This window comes from Lissotriton helveticus, chromosome 5_1 (genome assembly GCF_964261635.1).
Source record: "Lissotriton helveticus chromosome 5_1, aLisHel1.1, whole genome shotgun sequence".
NCBI classification, from domain to species: Eukaryota; Metazoa; Chordata; class Amphibia; order Caudata; family Salamandridae; genus Lissotriton; species Lissotriton helveticus.
In genome coordinates this window covers 1988441195-1988464846 of record NC_136065.1, presented here as the reverse complement: position 1 = coordinate 1988464846, position 23652 = coordinate 1988441195, and the positions used below count along the sequence as shown (strand labels likewise).

Below are 23652 nucleotides of genomic sequence, written 5' to 3'. Positions count from 1 at the left end.
GCTGTTGGGTGGTAACAAGACTGTTTGAACTCCTGTCAGTTATAAAGGATTTCATCCAGGGTCAGGCTGGCAATTGTGCTGCTCCCAGAGTGCAATAGGTTAGGATGGTGCTTTCAGTGAAGGAGGCACTACCATGACCTAGCTTTGCTTCCATTGCCACATTCTTATCACAGCCGCTTACTGTGTGCCAGCAGTTTGAACCCATTTAAAAAGAGCAGATTTTAGTGTCCAGCCTGGTCCTGAATCCTTCACTTCAAGAGAGTACCTGAGACATCCACCCTTTCAGGCATTGATAGAAGAATAGAGTGGTTGATGGTGTAAAATACCACTGAGTGTTCCAACAAGAGCTTTGTGCTTCCTCTATTTCTGTAGATCGACTAGAGCATAGGTAACGACCAGCTCCAAGCTGTAACCAGGCCTAAATCTTTTCTGAAATGCATGGAGTATGCTTGTCCTTTCTACATGCTCCTATTGCTAGCTAAAGACCAGTTTCTCCCGGTTGCAGTAGGGGAATGTGGAGAACATTGTTTTGATTGGTTGAGGACAAAAGTTTTGTTTTAGTAAAGTTTTAATACTTGCTTATATCCAGGCTGTAGGGACCAATCCTCTACTCAAAGCGCTTTTGAACGAAGTGCTGGAATGGATCAATAAGTGCAGGCTTATAATTATTATCTACAACTCGTTGGATGGGTATGGGAAGGTCAAATGCTTTCCTAAAGGTTTTTGGTGAAAGTATTGAGAAGGGATTCACTCTCATTGTTCAACTGATTGGCTGGAAATTCAAGTAAGAAGTGAGGTAAGGTAGAGTTGGATGTATTCAGATTGAAATTGTCCCAGTCCCCTTTCCACTGTGCCACTTTCCTTGTTTGAGAGCTTACATTTCTTGAGGTGAAGAGATGAAAAGACAACTCAAAGTGGTCTGTCCGGATGAACAAATATTCTATCAAATGTAGCACGGAACCATTGGGATCCTCTAGCTAGAGGTTTATATCCTCAAAATGACCGATGTTTCTTTCCCAATGTCAAGTAACTGCTTTTCTTGGCTAACGTAGAGAGTATATGAGGGTGCAGTGCTGCAGCAGGATATTAAGTGTTAGTTTGATACATTTATAGTTAATAATTTACAGTTAACTAGGAGCTCGATTTAAGATCTCGGTGTCCATTGATGACTGCCAGGGGATGTTTTTCTATATTATAAAAGCAATTTTATCCTCACTTTTGACTTATTTGGTTTGTGCAAAAGATGGTGTACTTCATGTGTGCCGATTAATCTAAAAGGGGATCACAAACTTCAGTCAAGACTGTGGAGATCTAAATCAAAAGTCTAGATCTCTGTGCTTAAAAGGAGAAGCCCTGTAATTGCATCACATGGTTTTAAAGGAAGTTTCTTTGGTCCATACATATGAGGATAGTTCTTGTAATGGAGCTGAATTGCATAGGTTTTCTTTAAAGAGGGCATTTTTTTTTTTTTGCAGAGTTTTATATAGCGCGAACTAGACCCAAACTGAATCAGGTATCAGAGCACTTTACATAGCACCAGTTACGTTACATGAGGACACACATTCATTTTGGGCACAGGGAGATTAAGTGATTTGCCCAGAATAACAGGAGGTTTTTGGCGCCGTTACTGAGACTCGAACCCAGATCCCCAAGTCCGAGGTCGAGCGCCCTAGCCGTTAGGCCAACCCCTCTCCCCAATTAATTATTAATTATATTGTTAGTGGGTGCTTAGTCGGAAGTAAACCAAGAGAGGAGTGGTTTGGTGGAATAATATTTGAAGCATTTCCTTGCCCATTAGACAATAGATGTCTTGCATAATGGCTAGCAACAATAGGGCTCAGATGGGCACTGACCGGCTTGCCTCTCATGCGTCTCCCACAGCACACCTGCGGCACACACACTGTACATGTGGGCATGGATAGAAGGCTCGCCAGCACATTGAGAAAGGACTCAATAAGTAGATCACCAGCTGACCCAATATAGCAGCGGCAGAGTTGTGATGCTGGAATAATTCACAAGATGAGACTTGCGAAACAAATGCACTCTCAAATGTCCTGACCGGATGATTGGAACATAAAAAAAGAGTGCAGGAAAAGACTAAACAGAAAAAAGAACACACATAAAAATGGTTCTTGTGTAAGGAGAAACAAAGTTGCAGGAAATGCATTGCTTCAAAGAGTGAGATTGGGATGGTTTGGTAGTCATGCAAAGGTGAAAAGGGCAATGTTTCAGGACTAGACCGGTTACACCTCCAACTGAGATCCACAATCAGTGTGGAAGCAGAAGAGGTACTGGTGCTTGGAATGGACTTAGGTCCTGAAGGTGTACCAAACTTTAGAGGCTCAGATCTGGCGATTGCGGTTGAAATTCTCTTCATGATGGTGAACCTATCCTGCTGCGAAGCTGGAACAGGGTTAGGGTCCAGATGTGTCTTTAAAGTGAAATATATCTAGACCTATAAACTGAAGAGAGATGGTGCAAATGATTTTAGAACAAGGGCAACTAAGTAAACGAGGCTAGTTGCTCTAAAGTCTAGAGTGAAAAGGGATATTCTTTGCATCACTCTACAGTAATAAGTGTTACCACAAAGCCAGGCAGTAAAATGCTGAGCTAGAGTGATGCACCATACCTGGAATGTATTGAATAGGCTCAAACGCCTCATGCAAAGCAGATGTCCTTAGCTGGGATCTGGTTAGATGGACTACCAGGTCATGCACGCTTTGGGGCAACTCACCCACTTGAGATGACCTCCATGAAGACTTCAGTTTCCTGGGCCTTGATCTTGACCTCATGGACAGGTGGCTGCTCCTCTCCATACACTGAGGAATACAGCTTACTATTTTTTCCATGGCAGATCACAGCAGAGGGGCTGTTTTCAACGAGTCATAAGCTTGTCTCCAGCCCTGTAAGGGAAACAGCACTTTAAAAAGTCCTTGTCAGTCAGCCATCCCTCTCACTGGATGAAAATGAGCGTCTGTGCAAGTCCTTAGAAATGTAACCTACTGGTTGAAGGGGACTAGTATTTATCGAAAACTGAGAGCACTATAGCGAAGCCCCAAAAAATAGGGAGGCAGGTTAAAAAATAATAATCCCAGCTAACCTAGTGCAAAACATGGCTTCCATTCCTGCCTTCCCAGGCCTTCAAAAGGAGGAAGGGGCACAAACCTGTTCATGAAATGTAGATTTCAGGTGGTCAAGGGGGGGCAGCAGTGCATCGTCATGAAGAGGCCTCTATCTGATTTTCAAGCTCTCAACAGTAGAACAGAAATGGGGTGCACATATGAATACAGGATGTTGACCTCATTCAACCAATAGTTCCTGAGAGTGGTACCCTCTCTCTAGGCATGTCTGTAAGCACAACTGCCCAAGGAGGTACCCCGCTTTAGGCCAGTGTTTTGTTTCGAGGTATGGTCTTTGCTGGAGTTATATTGTGTCTGAAACACAAGGATGGAACTCAGAGGCGGGGCCCCAGGAACTAATTTAGGGATAGGAAGACCAGAATAGCCTTCCTTTGTCCAGGGAACTTCCAGAATGGTGATAAAGCACTATTCATACTGCACACAGTCTCTGTGGACAACACATATAAACTCAGACACACAGTGCACTGCATTCACACAGGGAAACATTATTTGGCAATGAACAGAGTTTACGTGGACAGGGTCAGTAGGCTCCTTTACCGATGGTGACATGTAAAACCAACCCTCTGTCCTGTCATTAAAATATCAGCTAACACCAGCCGTTCGTCTCTCCAAAGCCTGGTATAAGGGGACAGTAGCCATCTTTACTTATGGATCCGGTTAAGCTTTAAAGTGAGCTGCCTGGCCAGTAGAACCCTGTTTTGGTAGAACGTTGAAACAAGCATTGGCAATGCCATTAGATTTTGGGTTCACGTGGCAACATATGTAGTGTTAAAACCCGAGAGCGAGACACAGGTGAAAGAACTAGCAGCAATGAAAGAGGGCTATGGTTGCAAAGTAGGTTTTCGTGCTGTTCAATGCAAGCACTCAAGTGATGACAGCAGGTCACAGCCAAACAGCCAACAGAATTTGGTGAAAGATGACTACTCCATTGTGATCAGCGAAGTCGAGATCGACAAAGTTTCAAGCGATGGCTGAAAGAGGCTGGTCAAAGAAAGTCAATGTCCATTCTGTGTATTGTGTTAGCAGTCGCTCTGTTTAACAGCTGTGTTGTCACATGCTACTCTGAAATATGTAACACACTCATTGGACTTGCAGATTGTTGAGCACATATATGGAAAACCAATGGACAAGCCAGAAAAAAATTAACTAGGGGCAGGAAGACACCTCTCTCCTTGTCAGCCAAGAGCACTGGATCCAGTATAGAAGAGGAGGCCTAGCTCCTACAGAGCAGATTTATGGATTTCTTAAGTAAATGAAACATTGGTAAAATAAAACAGGAACAGGATTCCTAAGCATTTATATTATGGATTCTTCAATCTTATTTGTCTCTGTCGTTTTTTTTAGAAATGTATTTCTTTTTTGCAACTTAAAGGAGCTTAAATATAGAATATAAAAATGTTGTAGGTATTACAATGTTCAGCAACAGGAAGATGAAAACAAGTAGTATTAACTGTGTAAAGAGTGCAAAAGTCAAGGAAGAAAGGTCTCTCTTGTCCTTGGGATACATCATAAATGATTTCCCTAGAGTAGTCGACACTATTATTAATACACCGCCCACATAACTTTGATTCTCAGCTGTGAACTTCAACAGTCAATCGAAATCCCCATCTATTATGATTCCTGATATCTTCAATCAATCAATCAATATTTGTAGAGCGCGCTAATCACTCAAGTGGTATCTTGACAGGCCGAGCTCACCTACAGTATTTAGAATTAGAATGCGTGTCATGAAAGAATCCTGAACTCCATACTTCGTTGCAGGTCGTTTCCACCGTTTTTCAGAACCCCCGCAGACCCTACAGTGCCAGACTGTGTTAACAAATTGCCTACCTCAGTGTGTCATCAGAGGCATAAACGTGATGAGTTTTACTCTAGGGGCAAATGTTTAAATTGTATTAAGGCAAACTGAAGCCACCATCACTATTTCCACGAGCAACCCCATTATGCTTGAAACTTGCAGCTACCAAGCCCTATTCCTTAGGTTTGCATCTCAGAGTAATGATGAGTATGCGAAAACCCTCTTTTAATAGTAATAAACAGTTGGTCGCTTATGAGCGCTTGTATCACGGCAGACTTAAAGTGCTTTTTATAAGATTAATGAAAGGTAACTGATCTGCAACATTGTAATTGTATGCTCTACTTGCTCATTGCCAGTGTCCCACTTTATGCGTTCATTTTTCTTTGTCTATTGATTTTCTCTGCTGGTCTCATAGTGCAACTTGACACTCCGATGTCCTTGGATCCTGAGCAAATTCTACTTTGCCAAATGCTCAAAGTCTTGTTGCAACGTTTTCCAATCTTTGAAAATACCAGACTGCGAGGGCGCATAGCAGTCCAGTACACCAAACACACTTCTCAATAAAAAGATTTAATTTAGCTTAGCAGTTCACTATGGCTTCTTATCCGCACCAGAAGTTACCTTTCATAATAGTTCTTTGCTGACTGTAAGGCAAATTTATATAAGGGCAAAGGCTGAGTGATAAAGAACAAGCGAGCATATTGCATACCTTTGAGGTGAGTTTACTCTATAAAAATTCAACAGCGCATGTCCAGGCCTGTCTGCACAGAAACAGCCACCATCAAGGTCCTCTATGTTGGTTATTCATATATTTTATATTTCTTTTGTACCAATTGACACATTTGAATGCATGTATACCAACTCAAGCATTTATGTTCTTATACTGTAAAGTGCTCTGATACCCTCGTGGGTCACGTTCGCGCTATATAAAACTTTATAAATAAATAAATAAATAAATAATCGGATTGAAATAAAACAGCTCAAAAGGTGGGTATGTTCTGACAGCTACTTGCACAAGTACTGTAAATGTTATTGAACAAAAAGTGTAGACAAAAAAAGAAGAAAGGCATTTTTTAGTTAATAGTGCTGAACACATTCGACAAAAAATTAATTAATGGCAATTTTAAGAGGTGAAAACACGGCCAACACTGTGTATTTATGTAAGAAACCAAGTCAGGCCCCACCTGACGGTGAAGCGATAGGGACTCCTGGGGTTTTCCCATACAATGTCTTTAGTTTTTGAAAAAGGTAAATTAGTATTACTATGTGTAATTCGGATATTCCTTGTGGCAGCATCAGGCTATAGAGACCCAAAAATGGCATTTGGAGACACTCACTCTTTTTCAAGAGCAATTAACTAGCTGATGCCACCTTGGTTTCAACCATGGTGGTGTAGCCAGACTTTGTTCTCGCTGTTCAGTACCATTGAACTAATCGCATCATGGCAATGAAACAGAGTCTTTAGCTTTGGTAGAAAACAGTAAGGGAAAAGAGAAAAATGTCAAAAGCAAAACAGAGTTCCTCCTGTCTGAAATGCATGGTGACCTCAGTGTTCATATAAATTCGAAATCTGTTGTTGCTGCTCTGTGTGACAAAGCACCCAAGGGTAAATCCACCTCAAATAAATAAGATGAGCAGGTTGGTACTGACCTTATAAAGACAATTTATTTCAAATATGTGCTGGTAGGTTATATTAACCATGCAGAATGTTAGTTGAAAATGCAAAGCTGTCAGTAGTGATGCATTCCTACAAATATGTCAAATAATATTTGCTGAAAAACATAGCTTTCGTATTTTATTTCTATATATCAGTCTCGAGGCTCAGCGTAATGACGTTTCACCCTCTGTTTCAATTTCTCTGGGTTTTTTTCCAGGATAGAAATTCAAAATGTACAGTCCAATCATCTTCATAGCCCAGATGTTTACAAAACATATATTTTCAATGGATGTTTAAGTCCTTTTGATAAAGGCTGCTGGGTTGGCATCATCTCTTACAGCTGTGGATTGATGTCCATAGGCAAATCTCAGAAACACTTGTTTTATTGATGCAGACTTTATTGACATCATGTTGTGTAGCACAGACTGTAGTTTGACACTCCTCTCCTCAGTTGGAAAGATATACAAGCATCTTAGAGGCAACATCAGTGAGTGGTTGTCAAATTAACTGGCAACAATGACCGAGAAATACTAGCCTGGATTTTGTATATTGTTTATCGCCTACTCTCTGCTGTTAGTTATTGGTCAAGAGAGATTGAACTTAATTTATCCACACCCCTTGGCCAAGTTAGAGGGTTTACCATAGTAAGAATATAACATACTTCAGCTTCAGAAGTGCTATAACAATTTCCTTTAAGTTATGAAGAACAATTTGGCTAACTTTGGTAAAGCCCAATTTGGTAGACACTCTATCTAGGTGCCGATTCCTTACCTTAGAATTAACTCCAGGCGTCAGACTGCATCCGGAAAATTTTCTAGCAGTATCCTTCCATACCGGTAGGGCCGCCTTCTGACTCCACTTGTTTTCTTCAGCGTAATCTGTGCTGTAAATGACGTGCACGTTGCCTATTTAGACACCACTTTGGCACGCTGACATCAGTTACTTTTGTGACTTTCCACGCCAAAAGCACAGAGCTATGATTGGCACCCACCACTGGTCTGACACAAAACTAAGGAACTTGAAAGGGTATTCCTTGCACCCCAATTGTTTTGCAGAGCAGAGAGTATGGGAGGGTCAGAAAGAAATCTGCGGCTAGATAGAGTCTCTACCTGTTAAGATGCTACCGAAGGTAAGTAACTTGTTCATCTGATATAGACTTCTAGCTGCATATTTCTTGTCTTAGAATAGATGCCTAAACAATACCTCCCCGGAGGTGGAACTACGAAAACAATTAGATTAGAAAGTCCTTCAGGATAGAAGGGGCGCAGTGCCCTTCACGACAGGCCTGACTGTCCAGGCAGTAGTGCTTGGCAAATGTGTGCAGTAAAGCCCATGTTGCTGCTTGGCAGATGTAAATGACAGCGACGCCACACGCTAATGCAGTGGTTGCAGGCTTGGCTCTGGTGGAGCGGGCCCGCGAACCCTCAGGGGGCTGCTTTTTGGCCAGTGCATATCAGATCTTAATGCACAGGACAATCGATCGTGAGATACTGCCTTCCCTTTTTTTGACTCCCGCATAGTCCACAAGGAGTTGATCGTCCACCTAAAATTCTCATGTGAAGTCGTGGAAGAATGACAAAGCTGTTTTTGTATCCAGATGGTGTAATCTCTTCTTCTCACTGGAGGGAAGAGATGGAGCAAAGAAAGTAGGTAAGGTGATGTTCTGGCCTACATGAAATGGAGTTACAACCTGCGGGATGCTGTAGGCACTTGTCCAGAGGACCATTTTGTCTGGTTAGAAAGAGAAGTAAGGAGGGTGTGCTGAGTGCATCTGTAATTCGCTGACCCTCGTGAACAATGTTTTGGCCTATAAAAAGGTAGTTTTTAAAGTCAAGAGTCTTAGGAGGCAACTGTTGAGAGGCTCGAATGGAGTACACATGAGAAAAGAGGGAACCAAATTGAGGTTCCATTGAGGCATTATGAAGGGCATAGAAGGGAAGCATATGTTGCAGGCCTTTAAGGAACCTAACCACTATGTGTGACTTACAACGATAGGGTTGATCGGGCAACCTCAAAAATGGCTAGATGGCAGAAAGGTTACCCGTAACTGTGCCCAGAGCAGAGCCCAGCTGGGCCAAAGATAATACAAACAATAGAACTTGAGATAGGGATGCAGAAAGGTGGTCAGTGTTGTGAGGGGCACACCATGACACAACTTGTCTAAACGGCAGGCATATACCATCTTTGTGGAGGAACACCTGGCTGCCATAACATTACAGACTTCGGTAGGAATGACAAAAGATATTAACTGTTGCCGCTCAATCTCCATGCATGATGGTGGAGAGTGCTCAGGTTCTGGTGGAGAAACCTCCCCTATTGCTGCAACAGGAGATCCTCCTGAAGACACAGCCTGACTGGAGGACCTGTAGTGTAGTTCCTATATCCCTAATAGGCACTGCGCATTGAATAATATACACTATAGTTTTGACATAGGACTGAGTTCAGTATGCCTCTATCGAGTATCTTAAACTTAATTACTTGTGTGTGGCAGCTAACTCAGAGGTCAGTAGAAACTTTCTTGAATGAACAAGAAGGGATTCGTTTCTGACAACCGCATAAACATGACAACATAGTTTCCCTTAGAGTCGGAACAATATGTTCAGAGTCGTGGAAACAATAGATAACCGTTTCACTCAGTCAATCGTGCATGCTTCGTTTCTACAGAGTTGCACAGAAATAGAGAGACGGGCGTTTCAATAAAAAGGGTTTATTGCACAGTCTTCTTTCTCATACAAGAGATATGAACTGCTACAATCGTAAGACACAATGCGAAGTATAATGCGTACAGCGTAAACAGTAATATAAAATAATACTGTAATAGCATGGTCTGTTGCTATGACATATATAAAAATACATACATAAATAACACAGGCTAAAATACTCAACTGGTGCTTCTAAAATAATCCTACCCCAGTGTACCTAACATAAGTCTAGTATGAGGGAAGAAGTAGGTGCTGTTTTAGCATAGGTTTAGTTTAGTTTAGTTTTGCCAAGAATTGCCAAAGGTTTCTCTAGGTTCTAATCAGCTCCATACCTTAGAATGAAAGAGGTTGGTATCTCTTTCCCGGGACTCGATCTCTAACACCCCGCAAGGGGAGTCAGAAACACTGGAGCTGGATTCTCGGCAAGGAGGATGACAGCGCCTGTCAGTGCGTCAGTTGGGGAGATGACTTCCTTTGGGACTTGCTGTGGCGAGCCGCGTCGTGCCAGTAGGTAGCCTAACCGCACCGTGCCTTGCCATAGCAAGTCAAGGTATATTTATAACTTGAAGGTGTTTAGCAATGCCAGTATTGACGTAAAAGTCGGGCATAAGAACGTGATGAATGAACCCCTAAGGAATAGATGTTCATGCATAATAATGAGTTCTTGGAGAAATCAATATCCAAGCAAGGGGATGTCCTAAAGGCTTAAGAGTCTGGTTTTCCTGGAACTCGTTGTGACTTAGATGAACGGATGTAAGTAGCCATGCCTGTATTTGGGTAGCATGGACTATGCCTAAATAAGGACTAGAATTCTATGCCTGTATAAGGGCAATGTGAAATATACCTATATAAGGGCATACATCTGGAATTTCATACAGAATCTAAATCGATACACAACAGACCGATGGTCATGCTCAACACCTCAGGATACTAGACTCTCCATGGCTAATCCAGTGCCACAATGATGACTTGAGCCTGGTCATTCCTGATCTTCTTGAGAACTCTGGGCAGGAGTGGCATAGGCAGAAAGATGTGCAATAGACCCAAGCTCCACTCAAGATGAAAAATGTGTTTGAGGGACAGCAGCCTTGGAGATTCCAGTGCACAAAACTGCTGGCATTGCACATTCTGTACAGTGGCGAACAACTCTAACCGAGGCTCTCCCCATTTCTGAAAGATACCTTGTATCACCTATGGGTGGAGACTCCATTCGTGATCCGTTAGGCATTTGCAGCTGAGTTTGTCTACTCTGCTATTCCGAGAGGCTGCCAGGTGTTGAATCACCAGGGAAATACCCTGACGTGCCAGACATGTCCAGAGACTCTTTACAAAGGGTCCACAACTCCACCCAGCCCTGTTTGTTGCAATCCCACATGGCGATGGTGTTGTCTGTGAACACCTGCCCCAGTCTTCCCTTGATCGAAGGAAGAAAGGCTTTCAGTACCAAGTGAATCTCCCAGAGCTCCAACAGGTTGATGTGGAGCTGGGACTCCTCCAGAGACTAGAGGCCTCTGATCTCCACCTCTTCCAGGTGGTATCACCAGCCCAGGAGTAATGCATTTGTTACTACAGTTAGCTCCGGTTGGGGAATGGGGGGGACTTTGGCCACGGACCCATTCACTGTTCGTTAGCTGCCACTGCTGTTCTTTTGCAGTTCCGTACGTGACCTGAAACCATGTGGAAGAGATTTTCCTGGTGCCGTGACTACTGGGACTTCAGGTCCCACTGCAGATCCCACATATGCCATTGGGCAGGAAAACCAAGCATGATGCAGTAATGCCATGAGGCCCAACCACCTCATAGTCAGCCTCACCGAAATACAGGATTGAGGCTGAACATCAGAATCATAGCCTGAATATCCTGGACTCTCCGCTTGGGAGGATAGGCCCGAAACTGCCCTGTGTCCAGAATGGCTCCGAAAAAAGGAGTGTCTGAGAGAGAGTCAGGTGTGACGTCTGCACATTGATAGTAAATTCCAGCGAATATAGGTGGTGTGCACGTCATTTACGGTGCGGATGACGCCGATGACTCCATGGGGAGCCAGAAGATGCTACCTACCGGCGTGTAGGGCTACTGCTCCTAGAAGTTTTTATCAGATAGTGCTTTTTACCAATACAGCTATGCTATTCAACTAAGCTATGGAGTATTATTCTGTTCAAGCTGGCTCCTTGATACCAGCAATTGAAATGTCTGAGGGCACTGTTCATGTCTAAGGAATCACACAGGACAGGGATGCTCAAATTATGTCCCGGGGGCCACCTGAGGCCCGCCTGACATTTAATTGTGGCCCCCTAGTGAAAAGCAGCACTGGGCTGCTGTTCACATGACAGAGCAGGAACTTACAGAAAATGATTTACACGTTAACTAAAATTACAGAAAAGAAGGTGTCCTGGACAACTTATCTTAAGGAACACTTTTAGTTTTAAAGTCATCTTGCACTAAACATGTAAAAACATGATAAACTTCTAAAAAGTGTACTTTATTAACCTGCACAAGCGTTGCTTTAGCTTTAATTTTTAGTGCATGCCAGTAGAGCATTGGTGGCAGACAGATGTCATGTGGAGGCTCGGTTTGTTGTCCAAACCATGCATCTGTTTCAAATCCCCGCTATGTCCACCTTTCATCACTCGACCCTTGCCCATTTGGCATCGGCGCTGCCCTCTGGCATGCCTCAGACAGTACTTTGCGGCCCCCAGGGAAATGTTTGAGAGTACCCTTGACACAGGTTAATTAGTGCCCTTTGACCACTCAATTCATCTCGCGATTCCAACTATTTGCTAGTCTCCACTTTCGTGGTTGGAGCTGTTCAAGAACTGGGCAGCAGTTAACTTTTCAATCTGTTCTATAGATCTATGAATGGACACTAGCCTAGGTGAATGAAGTGTGCGCTCTAATTAATGCAGAGTGCTGCACAAACAAATGATGGACGAAATGCTGAATAAATCATACATTCACTCCCAGTCAAGAGATCTGTGTTAAATCCGTCGTTTTTTGCTCACCATGCTACCCAAGTTTAGAACCAGCCATATGCAAATCAGTCTTGACCCTGTGCCTCATGGGAACAGTCCAGACCAAACTGTCAAGCTAGGTCTTCCCTGGACCGGAAACAAGCATCCTAGGGCTGGTTTCTGGGTATTACCCATCGTCAGCCAGGCTAACTTGAATCCAGTGGCACAGTGAGCAAGATACCCCTGTCTGGGCATACCCATCCAACTTAGGGTGAAAAGTGCTACGCAAACAAATGATGGACGGAATGCTGAATAAATCATACATTCACCCCCAGTCAAAAGATCTGGGTTAAATCCATCGGTCTTTTGCTCACCATGCTACCCCAGTTTAGACGCAGCCATATGCAAATCAGTCCTGACCCTGTGCCTCATGGGAACAGTCCAGACCAAACTGTCAAGCTAGGTCTTCCCTGGACCGGAAACAAGCATCCTAGGGCTGGTTTCTGGGTATTACCCATCATCAGCCAGGCTAACTTGAATCCAGTGGCACAGTGAGCAAGGGCCCCCTGTCTGGGCATACCCATCCCACTTAGGGTGAAAAGTGCTACGCAAACAAATGATGGACGGAATGCTGAATAAATCATACATTCACCCCCAGTCAAAAGATCTGGGTTAAATCCATCGGTCTTTTGCTCACCATGCCACCCCAGTTTAGACGCAGCCATATGCAAAACAGTCCTGACCCTGTGCCTCATGGGAACAGTCAAGACCGATCTGCCAAGCCAGGTCCTCCCTGGACTGGAAATAAGCATCCTAGGACCAGTTTCTGGGTATTACCCTTTATAAGCCAGGCTAGCTTGAATTCAGTGGCACAGTGAGACTGGGCATACCATCCCACTTAGGGTGAAAAGTACTATGCAAACAAATAATGGACGGAATTGTGTGTCTTTTGCTAATTAATGCAGAAACAAGGTTCAGAGTATGCATTTCAATCCCACAAAAGGTGATGGGAGAAATGCTTGCAAGTAGTCTAACCACTGGCAATCCCTCAGGGTAGCATTCCAACCCATCGTCTTTCAACCTCTGTGTCACTCTAGAAAAAGGCCCGCCTTATGTATATCAGTAATGACCCTGCACCCCATGGAAAAAGTCCATACCAAATTGAAAGCAAAAATTATATTTATCACACAATATTTATGTAAAGCGATCTTTCTGTAGACATTGCTGCCAAATTCCTGTTTGTGCTGGTCGTGTAGCGGGCTCACCTGCTGCAGATAACTGCTGTAAACGTTTTCTGGGTCTGTCCAGCACTGATATGAGCTGTACTTTAGATAGTGTGCCCAGCTTACACCCCCCTAAAAAATTTATTCTGTAGTAAATCGTTAGGTACTGGTGCTTTTAGTGAGATATGGTGAGGTGTCGTATTTCACCCTGGATGATTACATGCACACACCGACAAAAACGCACACACACACACACTCTCTCTCTCCTTCGTCTCTGCCTTAAAACTTGGATAGTTTGAAAACAATTGTGTATTAAATACCCCTAACAATGCGCTCATCTCTCTCTTTCCACTGCCCCTTGTGCCTCCTCATGTCCTGGTTCTCATAATGTATTTTAAGAAATGCCAGCCTGATTGTTGGGAACCCTGAAGCCTACCCCCTCCACCCTCCACACACATCTTTGGTTGAAAGTTCTGCCGTTTTTCAAAGATTTTCAAGAAATCAAAAAATTAAATGATGGTAGTACCTTTCTATCTAGATTTTACTTTTTAACAATTCGAAGGTGAGATTTTCTCCCGATCTCAAGAAGCCCAAGACATTTAGAATCCAGTACTGCAACTCAGATACTAAGGAAACAAGCATTAAAAATACAATAGGTCTCGCAGTGACATTATTTAGAGCTATTGATATTGTAAATGACATTGTTTTTTGTGTGTTGTTTTTATTTTGTAAAACATAATGAAAATTAATTGTAATTTTAAATAAAAGTAAAAAGATAGTACTAAATGGCCTAATGTGATATATACAGAATATACAGACTTATTGTGTCTAACTGTAAACTATATGTGTTTGGTAGAGAGCAACATATATTGTATATGTTTGTGAGTAAGATGTGGTGTACTGATGGAGTATTTAGATTAGAATGAAGGGGAAGATATGCAGATAAAAGGTAAGGGAATTAGGGTAGTATTGTAAATGGCTAGGCCTTTTATTTTGGGGTTGGTTTTAAATATACATATATAAAAGGCATATACATTTACAATGCCAATAGCTCAAACTTGCGTATCTGCGAGACCTATTGCATTGCAAATGCTTGTTTAACATAGAGGGTAAGCAAGCAACAAACTGCGTGACACGCCAGATATAGGAACACATGGAGAAAAATATTGCCTTTCAGCAGGAAATGGTATAGTACAAGGGCTTTGTAAGAAATGCTAATTACTACTCCTACTCCACCACTTACTACCCCCACTACCCCACCACCTACTAATCCTACTCCACCACCTACTACTAGTCCTACTACTACTCCTCCACCACCTACTACTCCTACTCCACCTACTACTCCTACTCCTACTCCACTACCTACTATTCCTACTCCACCACCTACTACACTTACTCCACCACCTACTACTACTACTCCTACTGCTACTCCTCCATCACCTACTACTCCTACTCCACCACCTACTACTCCTACTACTACTCCACCACCTACTACTCCTACTCCACTACCACCTACTACTCCTACTACTACTTCTACTCCACCCCTACTACTCCTACTACACCACATACAACTCCTACTACACCACCTACTACCACTAATCCTACTACTCCTACTCCTACTACTCCTAATCCACCACCTACTATTCCTACTCCACCACCTACTACTCCTACTACACCACCTACTCCTACTACACCTACTCCACCACCTACTACTACTACTCCTCCACCACCTACTACTCATACTTTATCATCTACTGCTACTACTACTACTCCACCACCTACTACTACTACTCCACCACATACTACTACTACTCCACCATCTACTACTACTATTCCACCACCTACTACTCCTACTACTACTCCACCACCTACTACTCCTACTCCACCACCTACTACTCCTACTACTTCACCACCACCTACTACTCCTACTACTTCACCACCACCTACTACTCCTACCACTACTTCTCCTACTCCACCTACTACTACTCCACCTACTACTCCACCTACTACACCTAGTACTACTCCACCTACTAATCCACCTACTACTACTCCACCTACTCCTACTCCACCACCTACTATTACTCCTATTCCACCACCTACTACTCCTACCCCACCACCTACTACTACTACTCCACCTCCACCACCTACTACTCCTTCTCTACCACCTACTCCTACTCCACCACCTACTCCTACTACTACTCCTACTACTCTACCACCTACTACTCCAACACCTACTACTCCACCACCTACTACTACTCCTACTCCACTACCTACTACTCCTACTTCACCACCTACAACTACTACTACTCTACCTCCACCACTTCTATTACTCCTACTCCACTACCTACTACTCCTACTCCATCACCTACTCCTACTACTCCTCCTCCTACTCCACCATCTACTACTCCTAGTCCACCGCCTGCTACTACTCCACCACCTACTACTCATACTCCACCACCTACTACTATTACTACTCCTACTACTCCACCACCTACTACTCCACCACCTACTCCTACTACTACTCCTACTCCACCACCTACTACTCCTACTCCACCACCTACTACTACTCCACCACCTACTACTCATACTCCACCACCTACTGCTACTCCTACTACTCCACCACCTACTACTCCTTCTACTCCACCACCTTCTACTCCTACTCCACCACCTACTACTCCTACTCCACCACCTGCTACTACTACTCCACCACCTACTACTCATACTTCACCACCTACTGCTACTACTACTACTACTCCACCACCTACTACTAATACTCCACCACCTACTACTACTACTCCACCACCTACTACTACTACCCCACCACCTACTACTCCTACACCACCACCTACTCCTACTACTCCACCACCCACTACTACTGCTACTACTCCACCAACTAATACTACTACTCCACCACCTACTACTCCTACTACACCTACAATTCCTACTCCAGCACATACTACTACTCCAGCACCTACTACTACTCCAGCACCTACTACTACTCCTACTCCTACTCCACCACCTTCTATTACTACTACTACACCACCTACTACTACTATTACTCCTATTCCACAACCTACTACTCCTCCTCCTCCTCCTACTACTACTCCTACTACTACACCTACTACTACTACTACTCCTACTCCACCACCTCCTACTCTACCACCTACTACTATTACTACTCCTACTACTCCTATTCCACCACCTACTACTCCTACTACTCACCACCTCCTCCCACTCCTACTCCACCACCTACTACTACTCCACCACCTACTACTACTACTCCACCACCTACTACTACTACACCATCTACTACTACTCCTACTCCCACTACTCCTACACCACCTACTACTCCTACTCCACCACCTACTACTCCTACTCTACCACCTACTACTACTACTCCACCTACTACTACTACTCCTACTCCACCTACTGCTACTACTCCACCACCAACTACTACTATTCCACCACCTACTACTCCACCACCTACTACTACTCTTAGTACTCCTACTCTACCACCCACTACTCCTACTCCACCACCTACTACTACTACTCCACCACCTACTACTCCTACTCCACCACCTACTACTACTCCTACTCCACCACCTCCTACTCCACCACCTACTACTCCTACTCCACCGCCTACTACTCCTACTCCACCACCCACTACTCCTCCTACTCCACCACCTACTACTACTACTCCACCACCTACTCACCTACTACTACTTCTACTACTCCCACTCCACCACCTACTACTACTCCTACTCCAGCACCTACTACTACTCCTACTCCACCACCTACTACTCCTACACCACCACCTACTACTACTCCTGCTCCACCACCTACTACTCCTACTCCACCTCCTACTACTACTCCTACTTCACCACCTACTACTCCTACTACTACTCCTACTACTCCTACTCCACCTCCTACTCCACCACCTACTCCTACTCCACCACCTACTACTACTCCTACTCCACCTCCTACTCCTACTCCATCACCTACTACTACTACTCCACCACCTACTACTCCTACTCCACCACCTACTACTACTCCACCACCTACTACTATTACTACTCCTACTCCTCCTACTCCACCACCTACTACTCCTACTCCTCCACCTACTACTCCTACTACACCACCTACTACTACTACTCCTACTACTACTCCACCACCTACTCCTACCCCTCCTACTCCTCTTATTCCTTACTCCTACTACTCCTACTCCACCACCAACTCCTACTCCACCACCTACTACTACTACTCCTACTACTCCACCACCTACTACTACTCCTACTCCACCACCTACTACTCCTACTCCACCACCTACTCCAACACCTCCTACTCCTACTACTCCACCACCTACTACTACTCCTCCACCACCTACTACTCCTACTCCTCCACCTACTACTCCTACTCCACCACATACTACTCCTACTATTACTCCTATTCCTACTCCACAACCTACTATTACTACTACTACTCCACCACCTACTACTCCAACTACTCCTACTCCACCACCTACTACTCCTACTCCACCACCTACTAATCCTCCTACTATTCCTACTCCACCACCTACTACTCCTACTCCACCAACTACTACTGGTGGTGGTGGGTAGGGTGTTGGTGGGTATAGTGGCAGTGGGTAGGGGTGGAGGGTGACGGTGGGTAAGGTTGGTGGGTGGTGGTGGGTAGGGATGGTGGTGGGTTTGGTGGTGGTGGGTAGGGTGGTGGTGGTGGCCAGGGTGGTGGTGGGTAGGGGTGGTGGGTAGGGGTGGTGGGTAGGGTGGTGGGTAGGGTGGTGGGTGTGGTGGTAGGGTGGTGGTAGTGGGTGTGGTGGTGGTAGGGGTGGGTGTGGTGGTGGTGGGTAGGGTGGTGATGGGTAGGGTGGTGATGGTGGTGGGTAGGGGTGGTTGATAGGGTGGTGGTGGTGGGTAGGGTGATGGTGGGTAGGGTGATGGTGGGTAGGGGTGGTGGGTAGGGGTGGTGGGTAGGGTGGTGGGTAGGGTGGTGGTTGGTGGTGGGTTTGGTGGTGGTGGGTATGGTGGTGGGTAGGGTGAAGGTGGTGGGCAGGGTGGGGGTGGGGGGTAGGGTGGTAGTGGTGATGCATAGCGGTGGTGGGTAGGGGTGGCGGGTAGGGTGGTGATGGTGGTGGGTAGGGTGGTGGGTAGCGTGGTGGTGATGGTGGTGGGTAGTGTGGTCGTGGGTAGGGTTTTGGGTGCGCAGTTTGTGAGGCCTCGCGATGGTGGGGGGTCCTATGGACGCCCCTGCCAAGATCCGCACAGCAGGCTGTGGTGAGTAGAGCAGGGCCCGCAGGAGCCCGACTGCGATCATGGCCTCGACTCTCACCTGCTCTCCCTTGCTGATAATGGAGGAGTGGAAGTGCCTGGGAACGCACCTATACCTGATAATACCTAAGATACCACAGTGGTCGCGTGATATCCTGAAGGCCCTCTAGTGCCACAAGGTGGTGGCCAGGCGACCTGTGTGCACCTGTGCAGCGACTGGCGCAGTTTGTGAGGCCTTGCGACCAAGCAGGCCCGGTCCTGGCTATATTGGGCTCCCAGTGCCCTGGACAGTTACTTGCGAAGCCTCACTCTCTCTGCCCCTTTGTCCTGTTCTCTTGTCTGCCCAATCCTCTCTCCTCCACTTAGCATACACTGTCCTCCATTGTCACCCTACTTTTCTCCCGCTCACCCCTCTGCGCCTCAGTTCTTTCTCTGCCTCCTCTCACTGTCTCTTGTGCGGCTGACACTTCCTCTCTCGGGTTTCTCTGACTCCAGCTCTGTGATGTAGACTCCAACCCTCCCTCATGTCTCTGCGCCTCGTACCGCTTTTCTCTGTTATTTTCTCCAGGGCCCGTGGGTGGGGTGTTCCAATTGACGCCCCTGCCAGGATCCGATGTCTGCCCAAACTGATCGGCATCGGCTTTCACCCTCTGGTCGTCCGTCTCAACCACAACTGCTAATCCCTGGAAGAGACCTGGTGGGGAGAGTGACATTCCACCCCCAGATCGCACCCAAAAGAAGAGCTCCTTGTTCCTGCAAAAGAGAGATTTGTCGCATTGCAGAAGCATTCGGAGAGTCGAACTCAAAAGCGCCCACATGCTGACTTCAGATGCATGCAACGCTATAACCAGAGGAAGTTGTGAGGCAGAAAGTCGGCGGTATATCAACTGAGGGCCTTCAGAGAGGCCTCGGCCCTTCCGGCCCGACTCTGTGGCTCTCTCCGTACACTTTGGCACAAACAAGGTAGTGGGGGCGGGGTGACTAAATTGGAGGCATGTGTTTGACTCCATCATTTAAAATGTGACGCAGCTGTGTTCCGGGAAACACCGTAATGCAAGGACTGCTTCTAGTCACCAACAGGAAGGCGAACCGCCAGCATTACCACCAATCTGTAGAACAAACAGACAGTCGATGAAAATGCCAGACCGAGTAGCATTACTTCACCCACTGACGATAAGAGGTCTAAATGACGGTTTAAGATTAGAGGGTCAAACTACACGCGACAATTCAAATAAAGATAAGATTATTTTATCTGTATATACAAACCAGCACCGCCTCTCCCCTACCTCCTCCACCGCCGAGGAACGCGCAGGAATGACTGCAAAAATGCTAAAAAAAATAATAATTGGCCGGAAACAGCTAATGAAACCCTCCCCTCCAGGACTCCGTGACAGGCCTCATGGTTGCCATAGCAATGTTTCTGGAAATCGGCTTGCGACACCAGAAGTCAGGTCACGGAGACCTGAAAAGGAGGGATCACAGCCGGACAAATCATCCAAACAGGGGCATTGTCCAATGGCAGGCCTCCGTTTCGCGAGGCCGGCCAATGGCAGAAGGGGCGTGGTTTCATGCCCCTTCTTGTTTACAAGAACTCTCGCCTGCAGCAGCGCATGCGCTGCAACGCAGGCTTCGACCTAAAAAGATTTAGCCCCCGTGAAAAAAGGGGTTTGTAAAGCCTTGAAAACACATACAGGGAAACACTTTGGTGGGGGAAGGAAATGGAGGGTGCATAAGAAAGGATGATGGCTGCACAGAGGGTCACAGGTACGTCTTGTCTTTCCTAAAGACACGGGCAGATACGCACCATATGTCTGCCTCTCACACCAAAACTGTTCAAACATAGATCCCACTTTAAACAATGGGCGAAGTTCAGAACATTCTGACACATGCAAGTCAGTAAGAGTAGTACACACAGTGTAGGCACCCTAATATTACATAGAGGGCTGGTTGCAACCTTTCAGATGCACGCACCTAACCTGTGCACCCTTCTTATGCATACTAGCTCATACCAACTATTTAGGTAATTTCTTTTAGTCCAGGTGAGATCAGGGACAGTTCCTGTATGTGATAAAACGAAGCAATTCCCGTTAGTGAACCAAGTGGAAGGACAAAAGTTTGAGATCACACTTCCCAAACATTGCCCTCATGTTGGTTTAGCATAACAACACTCCCTGATCTCTGAATCTGATAGGTATTTTAGAGGGGTATCTGTGATTTCTACTATAGAGTCACATAAGGTCTTGCTGATGATAAGGAGGATGCCACAGTGGAAAATACTGCGTCTTTCAGTTCTGCCCAGGAGGCCCATCTGCAAGGTCCCCACAGTCTTTGAGGTGCCTGGCCTGGTGCATTGCAGCACCGCATGCCCACTTACTCGCAGTGGTATCTGTATGCTATCACTCTCACTCGTACAGCATTTTCTGCTGGTGGGGCTCCCTTAGTTCACATGGCTTCTGAGGTTCTCCTCACAGCAGGACCCTCACTTGAGCCCTGCTCCTCCTTCACACTTTACTATACAGTGCTTATTCTTAAAAACTGGTGTGAAAGGGGGGAGGCGGTAATCTCGGCTGTTCATGGTACCATCCCCTCATTCTCTGCTTTCCTCGATCTTCCCTTCTGATAGTTCAGTGAATCCTCCTCCTCCGCCGGCGCCCCCTTCAGCTCCGTCCCATCAGTGTTTGCTTTTGTGGCTTTCATTGAGCCTTTGTGTAGCTCTGGAAGTGCAGCCCCTTCTGAGACATATTTTAGTAATGTTACGTTTCTCTCTTTAAGAGGGACGGGGTAAGACAAACCCTGGACTCCTTGCTGATGGAGCACCTCCATAACAGAGCTGGAATGGGCTGGCCATTCTCTGCCCGAGATTATCATCCCATATACCAGGTTTGTCCTCTCGGAGTGGGCTTGGAATATTTTACATTGGTTTGCCGCGCCCCTCTGTCATGGCACAGGCCATCAATGACAGATTGCTTATTGAAGGCACAGAAGTAATAGTCCCTGTGGTTTACAAGCCAGGGCTTCGGCTCTTCCATCAGCCTTTATTGTTTCTTTCTGATGCACACCCATCATATCAATAAATCCTGCGCAGCCTCCATATCTTTAGAGCGTTCGCATTAGGCTCTGCCTTACTGGACTGTCAAACGCCTGCTCCCCATCGAGGGAGATGGCCCCCATGGGATCCGCCATCCCGCAGCCTGATGAATTAGGACAATCATTTTCATACTGTGGTCCACTGCTGAGGTCCCCTCTATAAATCCAGGGCTATCACTCATATAGCATATGTCTGCACCGGTCACAGCCGCATCTCTGTGGGACGCCCCAGGGGCGATAGAGAAACATAAAAATGGAGATTAATGCAACAGCAGTTGATGTCCATGAATTCACATTTACTTCTCTTACTCTTTCACCTTTTTATCAAAATAAATACAACATGATGTATTCCCTTGCTCATTTGTTTTTCATACATTTATAGATTAGCACAGACTTTCAATAATCTTTGTTCACTTTCCATGGATGGGGCATTTCATGGAAAATAAAAATATTTTTATTCTGATAAAATTAGGAATTTGTGTTTTGTCAAAAAATGTTACTTGAGGTCACATTCCTATTTATTTTTAAGTGGGGCCAGCATGGTAGTGCCTTCTAAAGCACACACCCTCTTTGTTAAGCACATTTTATAATATGTGTTGGAATTTGCCTCCCACAGTACAAGGTTGTTTAAAAAAATTGAAGCTAATAGCGGTTATTCTGTTGCATAGCAAAGCATAGAAGATACCCCACTTTTAAATGACATGGGCAAACTGGGAGGATAGCGGATGTTATTCATAGGCCTCGATCAAAGTTTGGACCCATGGGGCATAATTTCCATCATCAGACTTTGATACAGAGAAAGGGAAAGTCAGAAAATGGAAAAAGAAGGAGGAAGCAAAAGGTAGGGAAACAGTGACAAAAGAAGAAAACAGGAAAGACAAAACATGCAAGCATGAGATAAAGAGACAGGAGGGGAAGGGTAGTGGAAGAAAGAGGCACGAGCTAGAATCAAGACTAGACATCCTTCAAATTTGAAAAACCCAGCATGTAACAAAGCTGTTGACAGCCTCCTAAAACGTTTGACCTCCATGTATTTTCTTTTACCTTCTTGCTGTACGCCTCTCTCTCCTGATTTCTCATACCTTTGCTTGCTATCTATTTCCTCCACATATCTCTTTCCATCTGTCTCTAATTTGTGCCTTTCTTTAACCATCCTGGTTCCCATAATTTTCTAAAATCTTCTTCTCTTCACAGGATGTAAGACAATACACCCTCCTCGAGAGGGAGGGATCAGGTATCGTGGTCTCACCCCTGAGCAGATCCGGACAGTGGAATCTCTTCCCTTCGATTATGAAATTGAATATGTCTGTCGTGGGGACAGGGAGATTGTGGGGCCTAAAGTTCGAAAATGTCTCCCCAACGGGACCTGGACAGACATGCAGCACCCCAGCCGCTGCTGTAAGTATGGCTTATAGGCAAGCACATGCAGGTTCTTTGTTGCCTTTTCTTTATGCAGCACTTCATACTTTGGGCTAGGTGACTAAGACACCGTAGTTAGTACCCTGTTACGTGTGTGCTCAGTTTGTTGATCGAAAGATGAAAGGCTAAGTGAACACTGGTCTCAGATGGAACTCTGCTATCAGGTGAAGGGATTGGGCCCCCTTCATCCTCACATTTTACATCCTTCAGACTGGGACATTGCCTTTCGAGGACATTCTGGTAAGTGAATTACACCATGAGGAGACAAAAGAGTTTCCTCAACCAGTGCTCTTCCTCTCTTTCTTTCACCTTCAGGATTCCAGAGCGTTCCACACAGCCGGGGCTGTCTCTTCCGGCGATCAGTGAGATCTCTCCACAGCATGTGCTGTCACA

At 45.3% G+C, this 23652-nt stretch overlaps 1 protein-coding gene across 1 annotated transcript in view; it reads left to right on the top strand.

Annotated features, from left to right (window-relative positions):
* Window positions 1–23652, top strand: part of GABBR1 (gamma-aminobutyric acid type B receptor subunit 1) — a 685831-nt gene that overhangs the window by 185980 nt on the left and 476199 nt on the right. The window contains exon 3 of the mRNA XM_078645697.1: window positions 23035–23238. Coding sequence (XP_078501823.1) covers window positions 23035–23238 — 204 coding nt within the window. The remainder of the gene's footprint in view (window positions 1–23034; window positions 23239–23652) is intronic.